The 19,913-nt window shown below is 56.3% G+C and overlaps 9 protein-coding genes across 9 annotated transcripts; 4 read left to right on the forward strand and 5 right to left on the reverse strand.

Moving 5' to 3' along the window:
* Positions 1–127: 127 nt before the first annotated feature.
* On the forward strand, positions 128–1,451 carry LMH87_000138 (uncharacterized protein; the record flags this gene model as incomplete). Its single annotated transcript, XM_056197997.1, has 3 exons — positions 128–367; positions 423–934; positions 1,031–1,451. 3 exons carry the CDS (start codon positions 128–130, stop codon positions 1,449–1,451), a joined length of 1,173 nt encoding a protein of 390 aa, XP_056054988.1.
* Positions 1,452–1,502: 51 nt separating this feature from the next.
* Positions 1,503–3,696, reverse strand: LMH87_000139 (uncharacterized protein; the record flags this gene model as incomplete). The annotated part of the gene is made up of 2 exons (XM_056197998.1): positions 1,503–1,749; positions 1,829–3,696. The coding sequence occupies 2 exons, from the start codon at positions 3,694–3,696 to the stop codon at positions 1,503–1,505; spliced, it is 2,115 nt and encodes a 704-aa protein (XP_056054989.1).
* A 964-nt stretch (positions 3,697–4,660) lies between these two features.
* LMH87_000140 (uncharacterized protein) lies at positions 4,661–6,511 on the reverse strand (the record flags this gene model as incomplete). Its single annotated transcript, XM_056197999.1, has 4 exons — positions 4,661–5,713; positions 5,773–5,917; positions 5,988–6,270; positions 6,334–6,511. The coding sequence occupies 4 exons, from the start codon at positions 6,509–6,511 to the stop codon at positions 4,661–4,663; spliced, it is 1,659 nt and encodes a 552-aa protein (XP_056054990.1).
* Positions 6,512–8,719: 2,208 nt separating this feature from the next.
* On the forward strand, positions 8,720–10,084 carry LMH87_000141 (uncharacterized protein; the record flags this gene model as incomplete). Its single annotated transcript, XM_056198000.1, has 2 exons — positions 8,720–9,253; positions 9,308–10,084. The coding sequence occupies 2 exons, from the start codon at positions 8,720–8,722 to the stop codon at positions 10,082–10,084; spliced, it is 1,311 nt and encodes a 436-aa protein (XP_056054991.1).
* A 926-nt stretch (positions 10,085–11,010) lies between these two features.
* Positions 11,011–12,115, forward strand: LMH87_000142 (uncharacterized protein; the record flags this gene model as incomplete). The annotated part of the gene is made up of 2 exons (XM_056198001.1): positions 11,011–11,569; positions 11,658–12,115. 2 exons carry the CDS (start codon positions 11,011–11,013, stop codon positions 12,113–12,115), a joined length of 1,017 nt encoding a protein of 338 aa, XP_056054992.1.
* Positions 12,116–12,216: 101 nt separating this feature from the next.
* On the reverse strand, positions 12,217–13,052 carry LMH87_000143 (uncharacterized protein; the record flags this gene model as incomplete). Its single annotated transcript, XM_056198002.1, has 2 exons — positions 12,217–12,760; positions 12,859–13,052. 2 exons carry the CDS (start codon positions 13,050–13,052, stop codon positions 12,217–12,219), a joined length of 738 nt encoding a protein of 245 aa, XP_056054993.1.
* Positions 13,053–13,445: 393 nt separating this feature from the next.
* LMH87_000144 (uncharacterized protein) lies at positions 13,446–15,458 on the reverse strand (the record flags this gene model as incomplete). Its single annotated transcript, XM_056198003.1, has 1 exon — positions 13,446–15,458. One exon carries the CDS (start codon positions 15,456–15,458, stop codon positions 13,446–13,448), a length of 2,013 nt encoding a protein of 670 aa, XP_056054994.1.
* Positions 15,459–16,004: 546 nt separating this feature from the next.
* Positions 16,005–17,707, forward strand: LMH87_000145 (uncharacterized protein; the record flags this gene model as incomplete). The annotated part of the gene is made up of 3 exons (XM_056198004.1): positions 16,005–16,015; positions 16,284–16,746; positions 16,802–17,707. 3 exons carry the CDS (start codon positions 16,005–16,007, stop codon positions 17,705–17,707), a joined length of 1,380 nt encoding a protein of 459 aa, XP_056054995.1.
* Positions 17,708–18,080: 373 nt separating this feature from the next.
* On the reverse strand, positions 18,081–18,601 carry LMH87_000146 (uncharacterized protein; the record flags this gene model as incomplete). Its single annotated transcript, XM_056198005.1, has 4 exons — positions 18,081–18,137; positions 18,203–18,263; positions 18,341–18,360; positions 18,503–18,601. 4 exons carry the CDS (start codon positions 18,599–18,601, stop codon positions 18,081–18,083), a joined length of 237 nt encoding a protein of 78 aa, XP_056054996.1.
* Positions 18,602–19,913: the final 1,312 nt, after the last annotated feature.

Raw genomic sequence — 19,913 nt, forward strand, 5'->3', positions numbered from 1 at the left:
CTTCGTTAAAAATCCAGAGCCGCTCCAAAATGAATAGTCTGCGCTGGTGGTCTTATTAAGGGCCCAGCTACTGCGTGAGTGGTTCCAGACCAACGGTCACTCGTACCTCTATCCTCCACCGCACACCATGGCACCGTTGGAACCCCATGAAAAGAAGCGGCTCCTTGCCTGTATTGTGCAAGAGCTTTCAGCTACCCCGTATGCATGCTTTGATTTGGAGCCATTGCTCAGTGGAACGACCAATTTCACCTTTCGTGGACACCTTGCCACAGCCTTGGCCGAAACCGACGAACAGACCGTCATTATCAAGCACACCACAAGCTACGCAGCTCTGAACAAGGACTTTCCCGTTGACATCTCCCGTTGTGTTGGTCACATCATTCTCATACTCCCCCTACCACTTTACTAAGAAAAAACTGCAGCTATTTGAAGTGTACGCTTTGCAAGCTCTAAACAGCTTTCCTGCCGTAGAACCTGCCTCGAGTGACTCATTCGCAGCCCTTTCCCCGCGGCTCTACCACTTCAACAGTGCCGCCAACATCCAAGTGCTACAAGATATTCAGGGTGTTTGGGACCTGCGGGAGGTTCTCGATGCACCGTCTGCAGACGCACTGGTGTCGCAGACGCAAATCGCAGATGTCGGGCGGGCGGCGGGTGCCTGGCTGCGCCGCTTCCACCAGTGGGCTGTCGAGCCGGCGCAGCGGTTCCTCGCGCAGGAAGTTGTCAGAAATGAGGGCATGCGCGGACTTAAATGCCGCGTCACTTGCGATTCCTTTATCGGGGTACTGGAGAACTTCCCGGATATTTACGAGCCCCATGCGACGACCCTAGGTCTCTTTAGGGACATGGCGCAACTGGAATTCCAGCGACTGCCAGGTCTGGCCGATGAAGACGACGGCTGGGGGGTCATCCACGCTGACTTTTGGTCTGGAAAGTATGTATTTGCATCAACTTCCCACTATTGCCCTATTCGCATTCCTTGTAATTCGTGTTCATGTCGATTATTGGCATCGGCTTACCGTCCGCGCAGCATTCTTATTCCTTCTAGCATCCTTACGCCAGCCGGCGTGACAGGCCACGACAGACACATCGCCATTATAGACTGGGAGTCGTGTCAATTTGGTCCACGCGCATTTGACGTTGGCGGTATGCTTGGAGACATGTGTGAGAGGCATCACTTCAAAGGTGTCAATGCTGCGTTGTCCGCCATGGAAGGCTTCATTTCGGGCTACGGCCCCATCAGCGACGCTCTGGCTTTCCGAGTGGCAATGCATGCGGGTGTTTTCCTCATAACGTGGTATAATCGCCGCGCGCCGGGCAGTCCTCTGCCTGCGCCTCTGGAGGTTGCCCGAGCAGCCATGGCGCTAGGTGTGCAATTCATTGTCCGAGGGTGGGAAAAAGATAAAGCCTGGTTCAAGGAGAGCATTTTTGCGTCTCTATTTACTGGCTAAATTGTATAGAAAGAATTTCATCGGGGGTACTGGGGTCTCTGCTTAGCTCCATTACAGATTCATGGAGGATTTGATCATTTCCATGTATGGCACACTACTGGGCTCACGCCCCAGATATCCAGCAAGCAAATTGTTTAGGGAGCGAATGTTGGATCCGGGCTCCAGTATTACGCGTCTATAACGGTCGAATTCGTCGCGCAATTCTTTGCTGACCAGTTCCTCGACGGTAGCCGCTCGCTTCGTGGGCATGTACGGCCGGAGCTTGGTCTCGAAGATGTCGTAGCTATACGCGTGGGATCTAAATGGGTACTGTCAGTTAGCCGCGAATAAAAAAAAGGGTTGATGCGCCATCGCAAAATGAATCAGGGCTCACTTACAGCACATATGCATAATAAGACGCCGCGTAGCCAATTGGAAAGCGAAAGCGACAGAATGACTTGGCAGCATCCCATCCGAGGCCCAGCTCCTCCGGTCCGCCGATCTGCCCCAGCTCTCGGCGCAGCTTATTAAACCCGCTCGCCATGTTCATGTCCCGAATCTCCTCCAAGCTCCCTGGCGTGTGGATCCTCATGTCAAACACGGAGAGGAGCAGATTGGCCGCGTCCGCCAGCGACTTGTGCGCCCATCGGCTGCGCAGCAGGCCGGCCAGCAGCGCCTCGGGCAGCCTCTCCTCCTCGTCCTCGTAGTGTCCCGAGATGGTGCGCACCACCTCCGGGCTCCAGAAGACGTGCTCAAGCATGACGCTCGGGACTTCGACAAAGTCGCGCGGCATGGCGCGGCTGTGCGTGCGCCGGTGCGCGCTGCGCGCCAGGAGATGGTGCAGCGCGTGGCCGAGCTCGTGGAACAGCGAGACCGTCTCGTGCGGCTTGAGGAGGCTGGGGCGGCGGCCGGACGGGTCGGGAGGGGTGTAGTTGGTGACGACGACGCTGACGGGGTGGTTGCGCGTGCCGTCGGGGCGGACAAAGGCGCTGCGGATGCAGATTGTGCCTTTGTGCCCGTACTTGTGGTCGCGAGGGAAGGGGTCGAGATAGAGGTACCCGATGAAGGCGTCGTCGTCCGGGTCGGCCTGCGTGTCGCGGCTCCAGACGGTAAAGGCGTGGACGTCAGAGTGCCAGGTGCTCACTCGGGCGGGCTCGATGGAGATGGAGAAGAGGGCGGAAAACAGGGCCAGGAGTCTGGAGAGACACCCGGTAAAAGGAAAGTACTCGGCTGCTTTGTCGGTGTCGACGTGGAAACTGGACTGGATGGCTCGCTCCGTGTAATACTGCTTGTCCCAAAGAAACAGTCGCTTGCTCTCTTCCGAAACCGCGATGCCTTGCTCGATGAGGTGCTTTTCCTTGATAGACTCGAGTGATGCGACATCATGTCTGCCAACATCAACCAAGCTATCCTGGAAATTTTGCAGGAATTGCAGCGCCTCGGCCGTGGAGACGAGTCTGTACGGCTCACGGTACTCTGCCCAGTTTTTGAGGCCAAGAAGGCGAGCCAGCTCATGGCGGAGCAGCAGAATCTCCTTCAGCAGCACGTCGTTCTTCCCTGCCACGCGGTTCTCATAGTCCAGCCACGCCTTGCGCCGCGTCTCCGCACTTTCGGCGCTCTTGAGCACGGCATTGATGTTGGGCAGTCTCCGGTCCACCCAGCGCTTGTCCCCGTCCGCCTTCCAGCGATTGAGGGTATGCTGCGGAACGCCCTTGAGCTCGTCAAGCGTGAGCCATATGCCGGACGCATCATTGTCGAGGTTCGAAATGAACTCCCGCGTGAGCTTGGGCAGCGCGGCCTGGATCTCCCCGACACGGGCGCGAGCGGTCGGGTCCTCGAGTCCGAGGCCGAGTTCGATGAACTCGTGGCGGATGCGCTCGAGGCAGAGCTGTGACTCCTGGTCCAGAGGTTCCTGCAGCTGTTTGCGCCATACGGCGTCGACGACGCGAAACACGTCTTGGCGGGCGCAGTGCTGGTTGGCGGCGTCGGTCATGGTCTGGAAAAACTGCAGCGAGGCGTCGCGGATGGTCTGCTCGGGCGAAGTCGAGCGCAGCCAGGCAAGCCAGTCGGCGTGCTGGCTGCGCGCATCCTCGTCATGGAGGAGTGGTAGAATGGCATTGGCAAAGGTTGCGTCCTCGGGGGGGATGGCGGCGACGCGGTCGTAGACTCGGGTGGTGGCCGCGATGAGCTCGGTGGCTTCTTTCTCGAAGAAGGATGGCGATATTTCAAAGTCTATGGGTGGCTGTGGGGGTTGTCTGGTGGCCATGGTGGACGGTTCAAGATTGGCAACTTGGTGACAATCGGGACGTGGTCTTCTACAGAGTGGTGCGCAGCTCTACAGTAGCTCCGCAGCATGTGAGTAGGCTCCAAGAGTGTAATTCCAGCTTGCATGAGTTCCTGGGTCTTCTGGAAAGGTTCTACAAAAAAAATTGTAGCGGCCATCTTGCGCTTTTATAGCTTTCTCTCATTTTTACGACTTACACGAGCCGCGGCGTCTACTTCGGCCAGAGAAGATCAGCAAAAGCTGGACTGGCGGCGTTGTGGCTGTGTCGGCGCTAGACATGCAGGTGAGCATTGCAAAACGGATTCAATTGGTCAAGGAACTGAAATCAGGCATTTGAGGGATATACCGGCCAGTAGATGCGCAGGTGAGCGTGCCGTAATTCCGGGGTATCGTTGGCAAAATGCGGGGGTGAACCAACACCATTCCCACCATTACCCGCATGTCCTAAGATAGTACAGTTGCTAAGATTATATGTCTCGATACAGAAACGATTACTTGGATTGACCCTTATAGATAACAACTTGCAAGTCTAGCTACTGAGATGCCTTTTTCGTAACAAAATAGGGCAGGTCGCAACTTCGTGTAGCATGCCAATCCTTGGCACAGAAAGATCCGTGCATTACTTTCTCGACGTAGGGGTTTTTTCTCGTAATTAGGCATGGTAAGTCTCCTTGTATGTATCTTGCGCACGGTTCGATGAAACTCGGGGATACAAATTTCCACTGCAAACATCCTTGCAGTACATCGGTGCTCTGTATTTCGGAAGCATTATCGAAGCTTTAGCACAGCAACTGCCGAGCACTCTGCCAAGGTTGTTTACAAGCACGTGGTACAGAATTCAAGACATAATTGCGTCAGGTAAATGAGCCTAGCCACTGTAGAGGTTTTTTTTGGTCTTTGAACAACCTAGTTAGACCAGTTTACCGAGACATCCTTTCACCTACCGCTAACCACCAGCGACGAAGCCCAAGTCCAACTTTTCGAATCGCATTAAGACCGAGCTGACGACCCCCAGCGCTCCGGCTGCGGCAACCATGCTGAAGATTTTGCGAATTGTCGTTGCCACGGCTGTGACGGCAAGGCCAATCGTTTCTTCATCGTGGGAGGAGAAAACGGGAGATATGCTGCCTGCCAAAGCCGACCGAATGAAATCCTCTGGGAAGCCTCGACCGGCGAAGGCATTCTCAAGCTCATGTACTCCAACGTTTTGAAACAGTGTTCCTGCAATCGCGAGACCAACCGCAACGGTGCCTATCTGGGAAAGGTTGATGAAGCAAATCGCCCGTGGCACATCCTTGGGGTCGACCTTGGTGACAGCGACAGCATAGCCAATCTGGAAGAGCAAGCCAAGTCCGCTCGCGGCAATGGCTTCATACCCGTAGATCTTGGCAGCGGATGTAGTTTCATCAATGGTGCAAAGCAGAGCGCCTCCAATTAGGACGAAGCAGCCACCGACAAAATAGTAGAGATTGTACCGACCGACGAGAGGAAGCGAGCCACCAGCGACTAGTACGAAGAATATGAACAGGCAGATGAAGGGGAGGAGACGTATCGCTGCCTGTATAGCTGTATCACCTTTTGTGAACTGGAAGAAGAGTGGGGTATAGTAGAGCACAACGCCTTGAGCAGCACCAGCAGTGCCGGTTGCAACATACAAGAGGACCAGGGTTCGTGATCTGAGGAAATGCACAGGAAATATTCGGTGCTCCTCGGATGTGAAGATCTTGAGGCCCTGTTGTAAGATAAAGGTAATCAAGCAGACGCCAAAAACTACCCAAAGGGCGATGGATCCGCCAGACTTCCAAGCAAAGGTTGATCCACCAAATGTGAGAACAATCATGAATAGAACAACAGTGGCTGCAAATAGAGATGTTCCAATCCAATCAATCTCCTTCAACTTGGGCAAGACTTTGAGGTCTGGGCGAGGATTCCTGCCTGGGACGAAGAAGATGTAAACGGGTAGGATGAAGCCAGCAAGTGGAAGATTGATGTAGAATGCCTATGGGCAAGCATTAGCATAATCCTTTCAAGCGGAAATGGGTTACAACGACCACGTACCCAGCGCCAGGTTGCACTGCTGACGGAAAATGCGCCGCCGATAACTGGTCCAAGAATACATCCCACGCCGCAGCTCAGGCCAGTGAGGGCGTTGTATATCGGCGCTTCCTTGGGGGTAGAAAACGAAGTCATGTAGGTAAGTGCTCTGCAAATTATCAGTCTTCTGCCCAGCGCTCCCGACGAGAGTTTCTGCTCGTCATCGGGGCCAAACTCACCCCAGATACATGCCAGCGCCTCCTATGCCCGCAACGGCGCGGCCGATAATCAGGGCGTTGGACGTGGGCGCCGCGCCGCAAATGGCACTACCAATCTCAAAGAGGCAGACGCTGGCAATGACGAGCGCCTTGACATCAAATAGCCCGTACGCCCGACCGAGCGGGAGGATCATGGCTGCCGAAGCCATGGGGAACGCGAGGCCGATCCATGGTAGGTTCTCAATGTGGCCTAGTGATTCGTAGGCTTGCGCTTGCACGTCGGCGGCGATGGTGGTGTCCAGACCTTTGACAGCATCAGTATGTACATTAGTTTGGGGGATGGAATATGGGGGAAACGTGTTTTTACCGTAAAGAAGAGCCCCAAGGTATAGGACTATACATGTAAGGGCCCATTTCCAAGCTGCCAAGTCACCTCGTGGATGGGCAGTTTGAGCATCGTGAGCAAGCTCATCAGCGCTCTTGGTAGCACCGGCGCCGGCTTCGGCATCGCTTGGTATAGTGGACTTTTCGGAGTTCTTCTCCATTCTGATATTCCGAGTAAGGGTGGTCTGGGAGGCGGTTTTCGTTGGATACTACGCAGAACAAGCCCGGTCTACCAACACGGCGTTTGCGTATATATAGGCATCGCGTGATTGTAGCTCGGGCAAGAATGACACCATGTTTGTAAGGCGGATTGTATAGTGCTATAAAGAGGGCCGTTTTCCCGTTGGGTCAATAATGCTCCGTAAGTATACATCGCACCGGTACTACCATTCCCTTTCTGTATGGTTGATAGCCATATCGTTGTTGCTTGTAGGGCAGAGAGCTGCGGCTCTGGCTGGGCCATAGGTGGATGTCCATGGGGTAGGGTCTCCCAGCTGATTTCACATCAAGAGCTGATTAAATTTCCCAGAGCACACACACGGGGGCTGAGAAATGGGGAAAGACGTAGACTCGTTCTGTTGGTTTAAAGCCTACTTTGGCTTCGCAGGCTGACAAGGGCTGAGGGCTGGTATGGTGGCCTCTTTTTCGCAGCTGCCGCATACTGTACTCGGACAACCGAGACCCTGCTGGTCGGAGATTATGATTCAAGGTACACATTATCGGATGAGGTAAACATGGCTCTCAGGTAAATTTCCGTGTGGGGTTTTTGTTTTTTTCGTTGGTGCATTTGACAACGGCAGCTTGAGGCGGACATTTGCGGACATTTCTACGCGGGCATTTGTTTGTAAACATTTTTCCATGGGCAACTTTTCACGAATGTCTCTTTACGTACATTCCTTTCTAAGCGTTTATTGCGAGCATTTATTTGCGATGACTTATTTGTGGACATTTCTTTTCGGACTTGAATCACCAAGCTTGGCGCCGTTTCTATCCCAGTACTCTACAATAGGATCAGACCGACGGAGTACACAGCCAGTCGACGAATCATATTGTTCGGCAGAATGCTACAAGAGGTGCAAGCGTAGCATAGTGGAGCGCTTCTTTTAAGCATGGCAGGTCTAGCATGATGATGCTTAATTTACGGATTACTGCACATGTCTTGCGCGACACTGTCCAGCTGGCAGAAATACTGCAACACCATGCCGGGGAATTCATCCCACGAGACGGCATCGACAATGACAGTCGACCTTGCGCCATCCGTGGTCTACATAGTGTATGTCGTTGGCGCTAGACACGCGCATCGGCCTTGTTATGCAGTAGGTCGGTCTTGCGATGGCCTCATAAAGGCAGACGCTAGGCCCAAAGATCAAGATCAGGCTGTGGAATAGATGGATGCGCGGATGCAGCAATGCACAAAACATGCAAGATGCCTGTCGATCTCGCTGCCGCATCTCCGACAGGTATCTCGTTGAAGATGCAGCAAACACTGTTTGTGTCAAGTTAAGAAACGATGGTTTGCTGGCCAAGAATGCGGCTTGAACGCGCCATGTGGCTTTGTTGTGGCTAGGGGAGCACATGCTGTGGCTCAGTGTAGCAGTTCGCGTCACCACCACCGCCACCTGGTGCCAGGAGATCAACAGAACAGTCACGCGATTGACCCAGCGGTACCTGCCGGACGACGCGCTAAAACAAGTACTTCCAGGTATCAGTACCCGCAAAAGTTCAGCTGCTCAGGCACCTACGGCCGCCCGCAGCTGCTGATCGGCCTCGCTGAAAGGTACTTGGAGGTACCTCAGCCCTCCTTGAGCTGGCACACACACACCTTATCGCAGCCTTGATTAACAGCTTGATCAGCACCTGTGTCCTCTTGTTGCTGTACCAGTACGTACTCGTGCTGCTGCCAGTAACCACGTTAGACCGCCCGTCACATTTTCACAGGCACCACGGCTGCCACCACCAAAACTCTTGCCCACCACCACCACCACCACCACCACCACCACAATCTCAACGCGCCTCATCTCTCCACGTCTTGACACTACTGCATACGTCTGGCCTCATCAGGCGCACCACCGAAACTGCCACGATACCCATCTCCGATACTGCTCGCCGCCTCGACCGCCGTTCACACAACGACCAAGCTCAGCTACAGCTACAACCCATCTGGGCTCCGCCAAACCTACCTACCTACCTACCTTACCTATCAAGCTTGTGATCGGTGGACCCCTTCCATAACCACAAGCCCAACGAAAAAAAAAATCGAAAACTCACAACCAGCGACGAAGCACAACTACGACAGCTTTGTTTTCTCCAAAGCCTTTATCACACGGACCACCCCTCCGTCGGGCGGCTCCCCTCCTCTCGTCGCTCCGATGTGGTGGACATTCAGCGTGCTCTTCAGCGCCGTCTTCCTCTTCAGCATCGTCCTCTCCATACCCGTCGCCTTTGACGTCGGCGGCCGCGACTCGGGCCTCGCCTACAGCCTCGCCCTCTTTGTCTACTACGTCGCCTACTCGTGCCTGCGCATCGCCGTCCCCGAAAAGTCGCGCTTCGGATGGTCCGTCCACGCCTTCCTGCGCCTCTCCCAGTGGGTCGTGATTCCCGCCCTGCTCATCTGGGCCCTCGGCCAGTTCGCCATTGACGCCCCGGGCTCCGGCTGGGTCGAGCGCACCCTCAGCCGCGGCGGCGGCATCCTCCACGCAAAGACGCCCGCCTCGTGGTCCGAGTACTTCTTCGGCAAGAATGGCCTGCTCGAGACCGTCACCCTCGGCGTCTGGGACAACATCCTGCGCTACTCGGGCCCCGTCTTCCAGCTGCTCGAGGGCTTCTGCACCTTGCTCGTCATCCAGGCCGCCGGCCAGATCACCCGCTGGCTCGTGAACCGCGGACGCAGCGACACCTGGGTCGTCAGTATTCCATATTTCCTTTGCTGTACTTGAAAATATGCTAATACTCTGCAGATTGTGCTCCTCGTCTTCTCCGCCTCCATCATCGCCAGCGCCGTCTACTTTCTCTGGCGAGTCGCCCAGTTCCCGCAAATCAGCAACTTTGATGCCACGCTCATTGGCGTCACCATGACCACCGCCGTCTTCCTGTGCGCCTACGGTATTGGAAGCGGCCGCGGCAGTCCTGTCGAGTCGTCGCTGCTCTTTGCCTACGTCGTTCTCTGCGTCTACCAAATCTTTACCGACTACATGCCTTCCGGCTCGGCCGCCAATCCCGAGGATATTGGCGTCGCCCAGCCCGAGTTTCCACCTCTGCCGCCCATCATCATGGCCTCGTACTCGACCGTCATGCACCTCCTCAGCTCCCTGCCGAGTGCCATGCACTCGTCGCTCGCCTTTCTCTACGCCGCCTTTCAAACTATCACGCCGTCCGTCATCATCTCGCTCACCTACAGACTCCTCGTCTTTTACTGCGCGACCCGCATCATTCCCTCGGTCCGTGACCTCGGCGCCAGAGCCCTGCTGCGGGATCCCGACTTTGACGACACCGAAACCTCGAGCGTCTTTCTGGGCATTCTCAGCTGGTTCTCCCCGTCGATCCTCGTGGCCGTTTACACCAGCCTGCTGCTGCAGCACTTTTCCGCCAGCGAAGGCCCCGACGGCTGGACGTTAAGGGCCGGTGATGCCGGCAGCAGCAACTGGCGCTGGATCAACGTCGGCCTCACCATGGTCCTGTACGGTGTCGAGCTCTACCTCGGCACTGAGCAACAAGACCACTGGAAGGTGGACTAATTCTTCCTCTTTCCTTCTTTTGCTTCATTTTTCGCAAGATACCAAACTGTCTTTGTCAAGCAATCAGGTCTGAGCATTCCTTGCAGCTCAAGCCAACATCTCATCCGTCTTGTCATTACGATACCGTCGATGTCCACAATGTCGACCCAAGTGACACGAATGGTCAAGTCAAACCTAAGAGCGCATTCCAAGGGATGGTGATTGTCTTTACGTCCTTTTTTTTCTTACCCATAGCACATAGCACAAGCTTTTCTTCTTTTCTTCAAAACACAGGGTCTGGGAATGGTGGTATGGAAAATGGTGATCTGGAGACTTTTTTTTCTCTTCCTTTTTCTTATCTCAGGCTTTTGAAAGCTTCAGAACGGCGTTTATCACGGTTTTAGGAACTCTTTTTCTCTTCATCTGGTTTTTCTTTTCTCCCAGGAAGCATGGCGATGGTGATATACGTCTATTTTTTCTGTTTCTTCTTTTCATTCTTCTGTTCATAGGTAGAACAATCTCAATAATGTTTGTTCTTCAGATCGGGCTAGAAAAGATGGTGAATATTTGTCTTGCTTTCGAAACCCTGTCCCCAATCGTGGTTGAATAGGACCGTGAGGCGGTTGTCTCGCGCCGAGATCGCGCCGGACCGTCATTGCTACCCCACCAAGATATCTCACATCACCCGCATCAACGTCCGACCCAGCCGCGTCACACACGTTCTGCGATTGGATCTTTTCAAAAGTGCAAGCTTACGATACATTGCCCATTGTCTATTAACTGATACATGAGCTGAATCGGGCGAGGCGCTTATCACCGACGCACCTCACCTCGGCACCGCCCTACCCTATATGTGGTCAACCGAGGTTCAAGCACACCATCTTCCACATATCTAATCGGCCTGTTCACACCTCACTACCTCTCCAGAATCCATCAATCCTCTCAAAATGGCAGACCGGCCAGCCCCATACCACACCAGAGGCCTGCCGGCCCCTCCCCCCGTCTCCGTGCACACCATCCCCATGGCCGGTCTCCTCGTCGACGTCTACGGCCTCGACGAGCTCCCCGCCGACCGCGCCTCTGTGCCTACCACCTGTCTGTGGCTGCTGCACCCTCGTACCCGCACCCGCAGCCACATGATGGACATTGCCTCGCGCGCCCTCGCCGCCTGGCACGCCGACGACGCCAGGCGTTGGCGCAGCCGCGGGCTCGTCGCGCTGGCGTTTGACATGCCCAACCACGGGTCGCGGCTCGTTAGCGCCGCGGCCAACGAGGCATGGGACAAGGGCAACGAGACGCACGCGGTGGACATGCTGGGCATGGTCAAGGGCGCGGTGGCGGACATGGCCGGCCTGATGGACGTGGCCGAGGCGTATCTCGGCGTCGGGGCGGACGCGCACGTCTGCCTGGGATGGAGCCTGGGCGGGCACAGCGCGTGGCAGGCGTGGATGGGCGAGGACCGCATCGATGCGGCGGTGGTGATTGTCGGATGCCCCGATTTCATGAGTACGTGATTCCGTCTCCCCGCTGCACACACACATATATATGAGACCGCCTTGTATAACCAAACATGGCGCTGACGTACGTTGTAAAGGCCTTATGAGCACCCGTGCTGCCGCTGGAAACCTCACGCCCGCGGGGGAGAGCTTCCTCGGCAGCCGTTACTTCCCGTCGAGCCTCGTGCGGACAACGCTCGCGCACGACCCCAAAGGTCTGCTCTTCGGCACCGACGCCGTGCCGGGCCTGCCGCTCGGCGCCGCCGACAAGGACCGCGTGCGGCAGGCGCTCGACGGCCAGCGCGTGCGCGGCAAGCGCCTCCTGCTGTGCTCGGGCGGCCGCGACAAGCTGGTGCCGTTTGCGGTGGGCAGGCCGGTGGTGGACGTGCTCGCGGATGCGAGTCGCGGCTGGTACCCGGGGGTGAGCGTGGAGAACAAGGTGTATGAGGATGTCGGGCATGCGTTTGGAAAGGACATGGTGGAGGATGCGGTGCGGTTCCTGGTCGATGCGGTGGCGAGAGGGCCGAGGGAGAGGGAGAGCAAGGCCAAGATTTAGGACTATATATCTATGTGTGTATGTGTGTATGTGTGTATATACTGGGATGAAGAGATTTTCTAAAAATGGAAAGTATATCAAGAAGATGACTGGGAATTGCATCATGTAAACGGCCTCGGAGCATCAACATCCAACCTCTCCTGTGCGTCTATCCCACCAACCGTTCTCAGTCCACTGCCTATGCCATCCACTCCTCTCGGGAACACGCCCTGCCACGCCCCCCACGGGTTCCTCCTCGCTCTCTTCCCCGCGAGGCTCTGCCCTCGCCCGTGCTCGTCCCTCGTCCACTCCTCCTCCGCCGCCGCCACGCCCGCCAGCGACGCCGGATCGTCCACCACGCCCGGAATCGTCGGGTACGCCACGTGTTCCCGCGGAAAGCCAATCGCAGCGCAGTGCCCGTCGACGATGCGCGGCTTCTTGAACGCGTGGCTGACGACGGTGACGCGTCCCGGCCACCGGCGAAAGGTCCCCCAGAAGAGCGTCAGGCTAAAGAGGACGTTGTGGTACGAGTCCAGCGCGCGGTCCTCGACGAGCACCTCGGTGCTGGAGGGGGGGCTGGGCAGCAGGGACCAGTAGCCGTGCGCCTGGGCGAGGTTGGCGTAGCTCTGCGCCTCGGACAGCTCTGTTTCCTTGCGGGTTGCTGCGCTGCACGTCCGGCCCTCGTCGTCAGCAACCTCTCTTGTTCCATGTTCACGCAGATCAACCGAAAGGGGAGGGGAGGCGGGGGAAGGGGGGGCTTCTACCCTGAGAAAACTAGGACGGAATTCCCTCTGTCCTCTGCCAGGCAGCGCACGCCCGCGCGGACGTGCTCGCGAAAGATGGCCGTCTCGCCACGCTGGAAGTCGGCAATCAGCCACTCGGCCTCGTCGGCGCCGGCAGACGGCCCGCCGGTCCAGACGCCGTGGCAGCAGACCACCACAAGGTTCGTGGGCGCCATGAGGGTGGGGGGAGAGGCGAACAGGAATCTGAGTACATGTACTCATGGAAGTAAGAAGCTGGTGCAAAGGTGAGTCGCGGTACGAAGATAATGGGCTCATGCTGTGGGGCTGTACACCGTTTTGCAGGCTGGCAGCAAGCTCTTGAAGTCTCTGGCCCCTTGTTGGTCGGCAAGCAAGCCAAATGTTCAAATCACCGCCATGCATCTTTCTTATTCTAGTCCTCTGCTACACTTGCGTGGTAATTGTAGCTCACCTACCGCCGTCTCCACTGGCTATTCTTCACGACGGACAGACGACGATCAAAAGAAAGCTTTGAATTAACAGAAATGGTATAGATAGTATACAGTAAAATGGTAAAAGCGGCCAAGACTCGTGCTTGCCAGCTTGTCGTCTTATCGCCCCGAACCATCGTCTTTCTGGCCTGCTTCTCCAAGGCCCGGAGTCTCCGACTGTGGTTTTACACTCTCCTGTCCCTCTGCCTGCTTTGGCAGCGAGTCCTTCGACTTCCGCCGCGGAGGCCCCGGCGGGCGTCCATAAATCTGGGCGTAGCTCATAAACTTCATCTCGGGAATGGCGACCTTGTACCCGCGCAGCTTGTGCATGGCGGCCTGGTATGCGGCAAGATGTTCTCCCTGGCGTCGGATGAGCTCCTGAATCATCAGCGGCATGCCCGCGGGGTTTGAGTTTGGTGCCGCCGCCGCCGCCGCCGCCGCATCCTGGCCCTTGTTGGCGCCGGCCCGCGTTGGCACGCCGTTGGCCGTGTCGAGCTCGATGCACTCAATAGCCTCGGCGTAGCGTTCGGCCTGGCTCTGGTGGTAGGCCGCTTGGCGCTGCGCCTCCCTGGTCTCCGGGGACTGCACGGGCGAGATGCGCGGCGGCTTCTGGTTCTCCTCGTCGGAGACGAGGGCCGAGCTGCGGAGGGGGTTGAGGCGCCAGTGGCGCCGGGCTTGCTTGAACTCGCGCGCCTCTTCCTCCGTCAGCTCGCGGGTCTGCGCCAGCTGCGTGTAGTACCACAGCTGCGACCGGCCAGGCCGCATCGTCTTGAACTTGCGGCGCGTGTAGACGCCTTCGGTGTTGTACAGCTCGCGGATAAGGTACAAGCTACCCGTGATGACAATGGGTCCTTCGTTGCCAGCCTCTTCGGACGCCCACTGTATGGCGGCATCGACACTGGGGTCGCCGTCGTAGATTTGCTCGCTGCTGCTCACGACAGATTCGGCAATCTCACGTCCAAGTGCGGCGGGGGCTGCGGATGGCTCGTTCGGGAGTGGCTGGTACTCGACAAAGGCGAATCGGTCTTGTGGTTGAACCAGAGTCTCGATGAGTGAGGCAAAAGGCTTCGTCTTGCTCGCGGAGAGGCCCATGATCCAGGTTACAGGCTCATCGCCCTTGCGCATCTGGTTGTTGATATAAGCGGAGAGAGCCTGCACTCCAAGCATGTTGTGCGCGCCATCAACAAAGACGGGCGCCGTTCGGAGCCCATCGGTAAGATCGCGAACATGAATCAGATCCTTTCTTCCTGGTGGGTATGGGCGTTTGGATAGCAGCTCGTTGAGGTCTATCTCCATGTTGGGGAAAAGCTTCTTGAATGCTAATAATGCACAGAGCAGGTTTTGCTTCTCGTAGTCCTCCAGCTGAAACTTCTCAGTATCAATCGGACTTAGCAGATCTGCAACGTCGGCGTCGTCTGTCAAGTAATATGGAGTGCCGATGCTGCGCGCATGCTCCGTGAGAACGCGCAGCACCTCGACTGAATTGGTGTGATCAATAATGCAAGGAACAGAAGGGCGCATGATGCCTGCTTTGACGCCGGCAATCTCTTCAATCGTGTTGCCCAGATACTCTTGGTGGTCGAGGCCGATTTTGGATATGACGGTGACGCCCTTTTCGTGCATGGCATTGGTAGCATCGGAGGCGCCACCCATGCCGACTTCGACAATGCCGTATTTTACGTGCAGCACGTTGAACACACGAAAGGCCACGGCAGTTTCGAGCTCGAATGGCGTCAGCTCGCCAGGATCCTCGCCAGTCTCGAATGTCCAGCCAGAAGCAGCTCTGTGAAACCGGCTCTGCACGTTTTTTATCTCGGCCTCGTATAATCTCTTGTTGGGATACATGCCATTGATTGTGATTCCGTTGCGTGCGCCAAAGAGCGACGGAGATGTGAAAACGCCATGGCTAACACCAGACTGCCGAAACATGTAGGACAGGAGGGTGCATATTGAGCCTTTGCCGTTGGTCCCACCAACGTGGACTCCTGTCCAATTTTGCTCCTTCTGGATCGCCCTGGTGATGCGCTCTAGGCCTAGACGTATGTTGCGCCTGTCGCCCTCTAGCTTCCTTTGCGCCGGGATGGCCGTCCTGACGCGGTCCAGGGCTCGTTTGAGGTCCCTGGCTGAGGGCATTGCGGCTGCCTTGCTGCAGGCTTATGCAGCTTTTCAGGTCAACACAATGTCAGCGCAGCGATGTGCCAGCTCGAGCGACTCATTGGCGCTGTATTCAAGACGGGCGTTGTCGCAGAGTAGTGAGCGTGGCACAAGTGGGTGGTCGGACTGGTGTCAAGCCAAGCCAAAGCCCAAGATTTAATGTGAGCCAGTGGCGCCACACCTTGAAGTTTCATGCGCCACAACATGCTCGGAAGTAAATTGACCCGCTCCGAGAATGAGCTGATTCATTTTTCTTGCACCACCCCTGCAGCACCAGCCACCGTTGAACGCCGAGCAGGAACGCCGTCGCACGTCGTGGACCTGGCCATCCCCCCGTTTCCGACTGGCGGCTCCATTTTCGTCTCTCCACCAATCTACAAGGCCGCGATCTCTGCTTCTAGGCCATCACAAAACGGCGCCAGTCTGTCGCCTCGATATCGCCCTTGTCTTTGCACGGTGCTGGTCGTCTGAGCCATTAACTTGCTGCTCTTTCCTGACCGACTCCCTGCCGACGCCGTCGCCGAAATGGGCCTTCCGTAAGTCTCTGCATCCTGTCGCGACAGCCTGTTGTCTGGCGTGCGCCGCCTCTTCTAGTCCATCAATCGCGTGCTTCATCGATTTGCAACCGCAACTCTTGTCGCGTCCTTTGTTTCATTGGATTGCGTATTGCCCGCGCCCTCCGCATTGATGCAGCATCGCTGAAAAGGAACACGGTTACACGGGCGGTCACGCGCATAAAGATGCGGCTCAGCTGCACCAATCATGATCGCAAGTGATACGATCCGCTGACCATCGCATTTCCAGACTCTTCATCGCTCCTGTCGAATCCGACGTGACTCGCAAGTCTACCAACAAGAACGCGACCACGTCGCCGTCGCGCACTTCCATTCGTCGCGTTGATCGCGCGAGTGAACGAGAGCGTCAGCGCAACTCGGTTCGCCGCGCCGCAGCCCGGATCTACGGTCCCGTGCAGCGCACACTCTCCAGCAGAAGCCAGGAGCGTCCTCTTCCATGGATTGAGTCGAGCGTGGCGCCTGAGAATGCCGCCGCTGGTGTGGATCGACTGCGATCGATGCAGGAATCTCTTCGTGAAATGTCGCGCGAAGATGCTCGGAGAAGTCAACGCATGGAGGAGCACATGGCTACAGTGTTTGGCACCAGCTGGCATGATCTGCCTCCTGGGCCTCCCTCAGAGGAGGCGAACCAGGAAACAGACCTTGGTTGGTGGTCTATTGACCCACGAGGACGGGCTCGACGTCCGCGCATGGTACGTATGCTGCTAATCTGTAAAATGGGGATTGTGGCTGACTTGCATTCTGTAGATGACTCCTATTTCGTCTCGTTTTACGCGCAGTCCTGACACTCTTGACGCGGTGCGTGCGCAAACCTCTTCTCCATTTGCTGCGGAGAACTCGTCGCAGGCAGATCAAAACGCTCGCCAGCAACGTATTCGCCTGGCGCAGCTCACACGCAACGCGCACGCCAGACACCGAAGTCAGACAACTCGCCGCAGCACCGGTGTCGACGGTCTCGGGGACCGCGAGCGAAGTATGAGCCCGGAAGGGTGGGATACACTGCTCACAACACTGGCTCCAGATCCGCAGCCACCCAGTGCAAACACATCTTTCGCTTCAGCAACTGGCACACAGAGTGCAGGCCAATCCGCTGGGCAATCGTCGGCTGCGCAACCATCTGCTGTGCAACCACCCACTGGTAGTTCGATTCTCCCAGACGGCTTTGACGACGCACCTGTGGACCCGGGTTGCGATTCGGGATGTGAACATTCTGATTCAGACGTCGGCGCTGCAGAAGCGCGCGCCGAAGCACGGCGTTTTATTGCCTATCGCAACCGCAGAAACCATCTATCACGATACAACGAGCAAGCGCGGGCCGCGCTTCAGTCACGGCCGCGACCCTCTGTCCCGGAACACCCCGATGCACCAAGCATAGCAGAACGCCAGGCTTTGAGCAGAGTGCCGATACCGGAATCCAACACTGTGAATCCCTGGGTGACCCAGGCTTCGATTGGCGCCGATGAGCCGGAGAATGCGCACGTCCCACGGCATGCTAGAATCATGACATTTTCGCCTGGTGAAGCACCAGCGGAGGAAGATTTATCTGGGATGCAACATATTGTGCGGAGCATGGCGCAGCGAGAGGACATACCGGAAGAGTGGTGGCTTGAGGCTGGCCTCAGCCGTACGCTGTCTCAACAAGGGACAAACTAAGCAAGGCCGGCAGGCTTTTGCTCTTCTTCTTACATTTTCAAATACATGTCTAGCAGGTTCTTCTATCGACATGGAAGCGCATCGCAAAGTACTGTGTGGGTATTTTCAGGGTTATTTGATTTTTGTGCTCGAACTTTGGGACGACTGGGCCGGCCGGCAGCCGACGCGTGGAAATACGAACGTGAACGAGACTACTGCGTTGAGCAGCTTAATGTACATTATTCGATCTGCATGTTATATAGATTGGGGGGGGCAGAACAATGTCTGGTTTAATGCAGGAGGAGCCAAGGCAGGGCTGCTGAGTCGCTAACACGGTTGTGATGGGGAAGATGGGCAAAATCATTCGCTTCATGCAAATTCCATGCTGCCATTGTCAGCCACCGTTTTCTCGCTCGCAATAATTCGCCTTGCAAAAGATGCTGTGACGTGCCTGTGAAGGTAGGACAGCGACCTATTAATAGAGTGGGCAGCAAGATTCGGGAGATGGTTGGGTACCAAAGTGATAGCGGTGACGCAACTTGAATCACTAGCTTTGTCGTCTCTGAAGCGGCAATGTCTACCCAGCTGGTCAAGATTCATGCGTGCGTGTGTGCTATTGGGCATGCTGCCCTATTATGGCAGGCTATTACGGACTGGCGTATCAATCTTGGATACTACCGACTGGTCTTTGGTTTCGAGGCGACGACTGCTTGTGAATCTAGAAATTCCAGTTTGGCCATAGACTTTGGCCGCCCTGCTGATATTCTAGGGACATAATCAGCAGTCGTGTACCTACGCACACATTAGCATGCGTACAACAATGCAGGGCCAGGATGTGTGCATGACTGTTTGGCGAGGCCGCGGACCAATGGCGGGATGGGCGGGCATGCGTCGCGCCACGAGGGTGAGCAGCATACCGGCTGCGTGTGATGTGGCGCATAGAGGGCGCCTAGGTACGATGTAGGCCGGGATTTGTTCTGTTCTGTCGGTAGCGACGGGGGGGCAATGCTTGGTATGTGCTACTGCATGTCTTGGTCTGCAGGTACAGTACTGTACTGGGCCTGGGTGATGGCGAGATGAGACGGGCAATGGGGCCGTCAACTGGGTGCTTTAGAGGTAGGTACTATTACAGTGGGTGTACTGGGGAATGAGGCCGAGTGAGCCTGTGAGCCTGTGAGCCTGTGAGCCTGTTTGCTACAGTGGATTCGGGCGCTGGTTGGGCCGCTGAAGCTGTCGGGCGTTGCGTACCTGAAAAGCCGTCGGCCAGGAGCAAGGCAGCGACGGGCTTCTTCATAAACTGCATTAATATATTAAATTCGTAGAAAATGTCCAGCAGCGTTATTCCAGCGAATAAATACAAGAGAAGCCCCGTTGTAGCACGAGCCAATGCACCGTAATTGGAGACAATAATAGCTCTCTGTACCTTAGTAGCGCCCAAGGTAGCTGCGGGCCTGCGGCAGAAGCAGGTACCGTGCTACTCCACTCCCTTGCTTCGGTTGTCATAACGGCACCATCGACGTGACGCACGATCATTAACTTTGGGACCATCCAAATTATTCGTGCCGCTGGCTTTGTCCCTTTCTGCTGTGCAAATAGCCATCCATCGCCCCCCTTTGATTCCAGCGTCCTTGCATGAATCCGCCGTCACCCCAGGCGCTGTCTGCAGTCATCCATTCGATCGGCCCATCCAAGCTCACGATACGGCCCTAGCTGTCCTGCAAGTGTTTTTTTGGCTCGACAGCATCTTCCCTCTTCACCGTCATCCGAGTCCCCCATTTCCGATTCGCAAACGCACATCACGGCCCGGGCACAGATCGAGCCCTTCTCGCGGCATGCTCCGAATCCGGTCATCGCCCTCGTAGCGCCTCTCTCGACAGCCGACAGCCAACAAAGCTGCGACGCGGCCACGCATACTCTTCCCCAATATCCACCCGGCCCAGGCCAACCCTCACCGCATCGAATGTGATCCGGGACACGCATGCTTTCGACGTCGTACTCTACCCTCTTTCCGCTCCTTTCTTTGACGACTCGATCTTCCGAGATACGCGCCTGCTCGCTGCTGGACAACGAGCTCCGTCCCTTGCCCCGACCGGATTCCAACCATTCGAACTCTTGCGTATACCAAGCACGACGAACAACTGGTGTTGCCCCATCGGTGATGCCCAAATACCCGGCGCCGCAACCTGGACGACTCGGTTACAAGCTGCTATAGATCTAGATCCCGCTG

Source organism: Akanthomyces muscarius, chromosome 6 (assembly GCF_028009165.1).
Source record: "Akanthomyces muscarius strain Ve6 chromosome 6, whole genome shotgun sequence".
NCBI classification, from domain to species: domain Eukaryota; kingdom Fungi; phylum Ascomycota; class Sordariomycetes; order Hypocreales; family Cordycipitaceae; genus Akanthomyces; species Akanthomyces muscarius.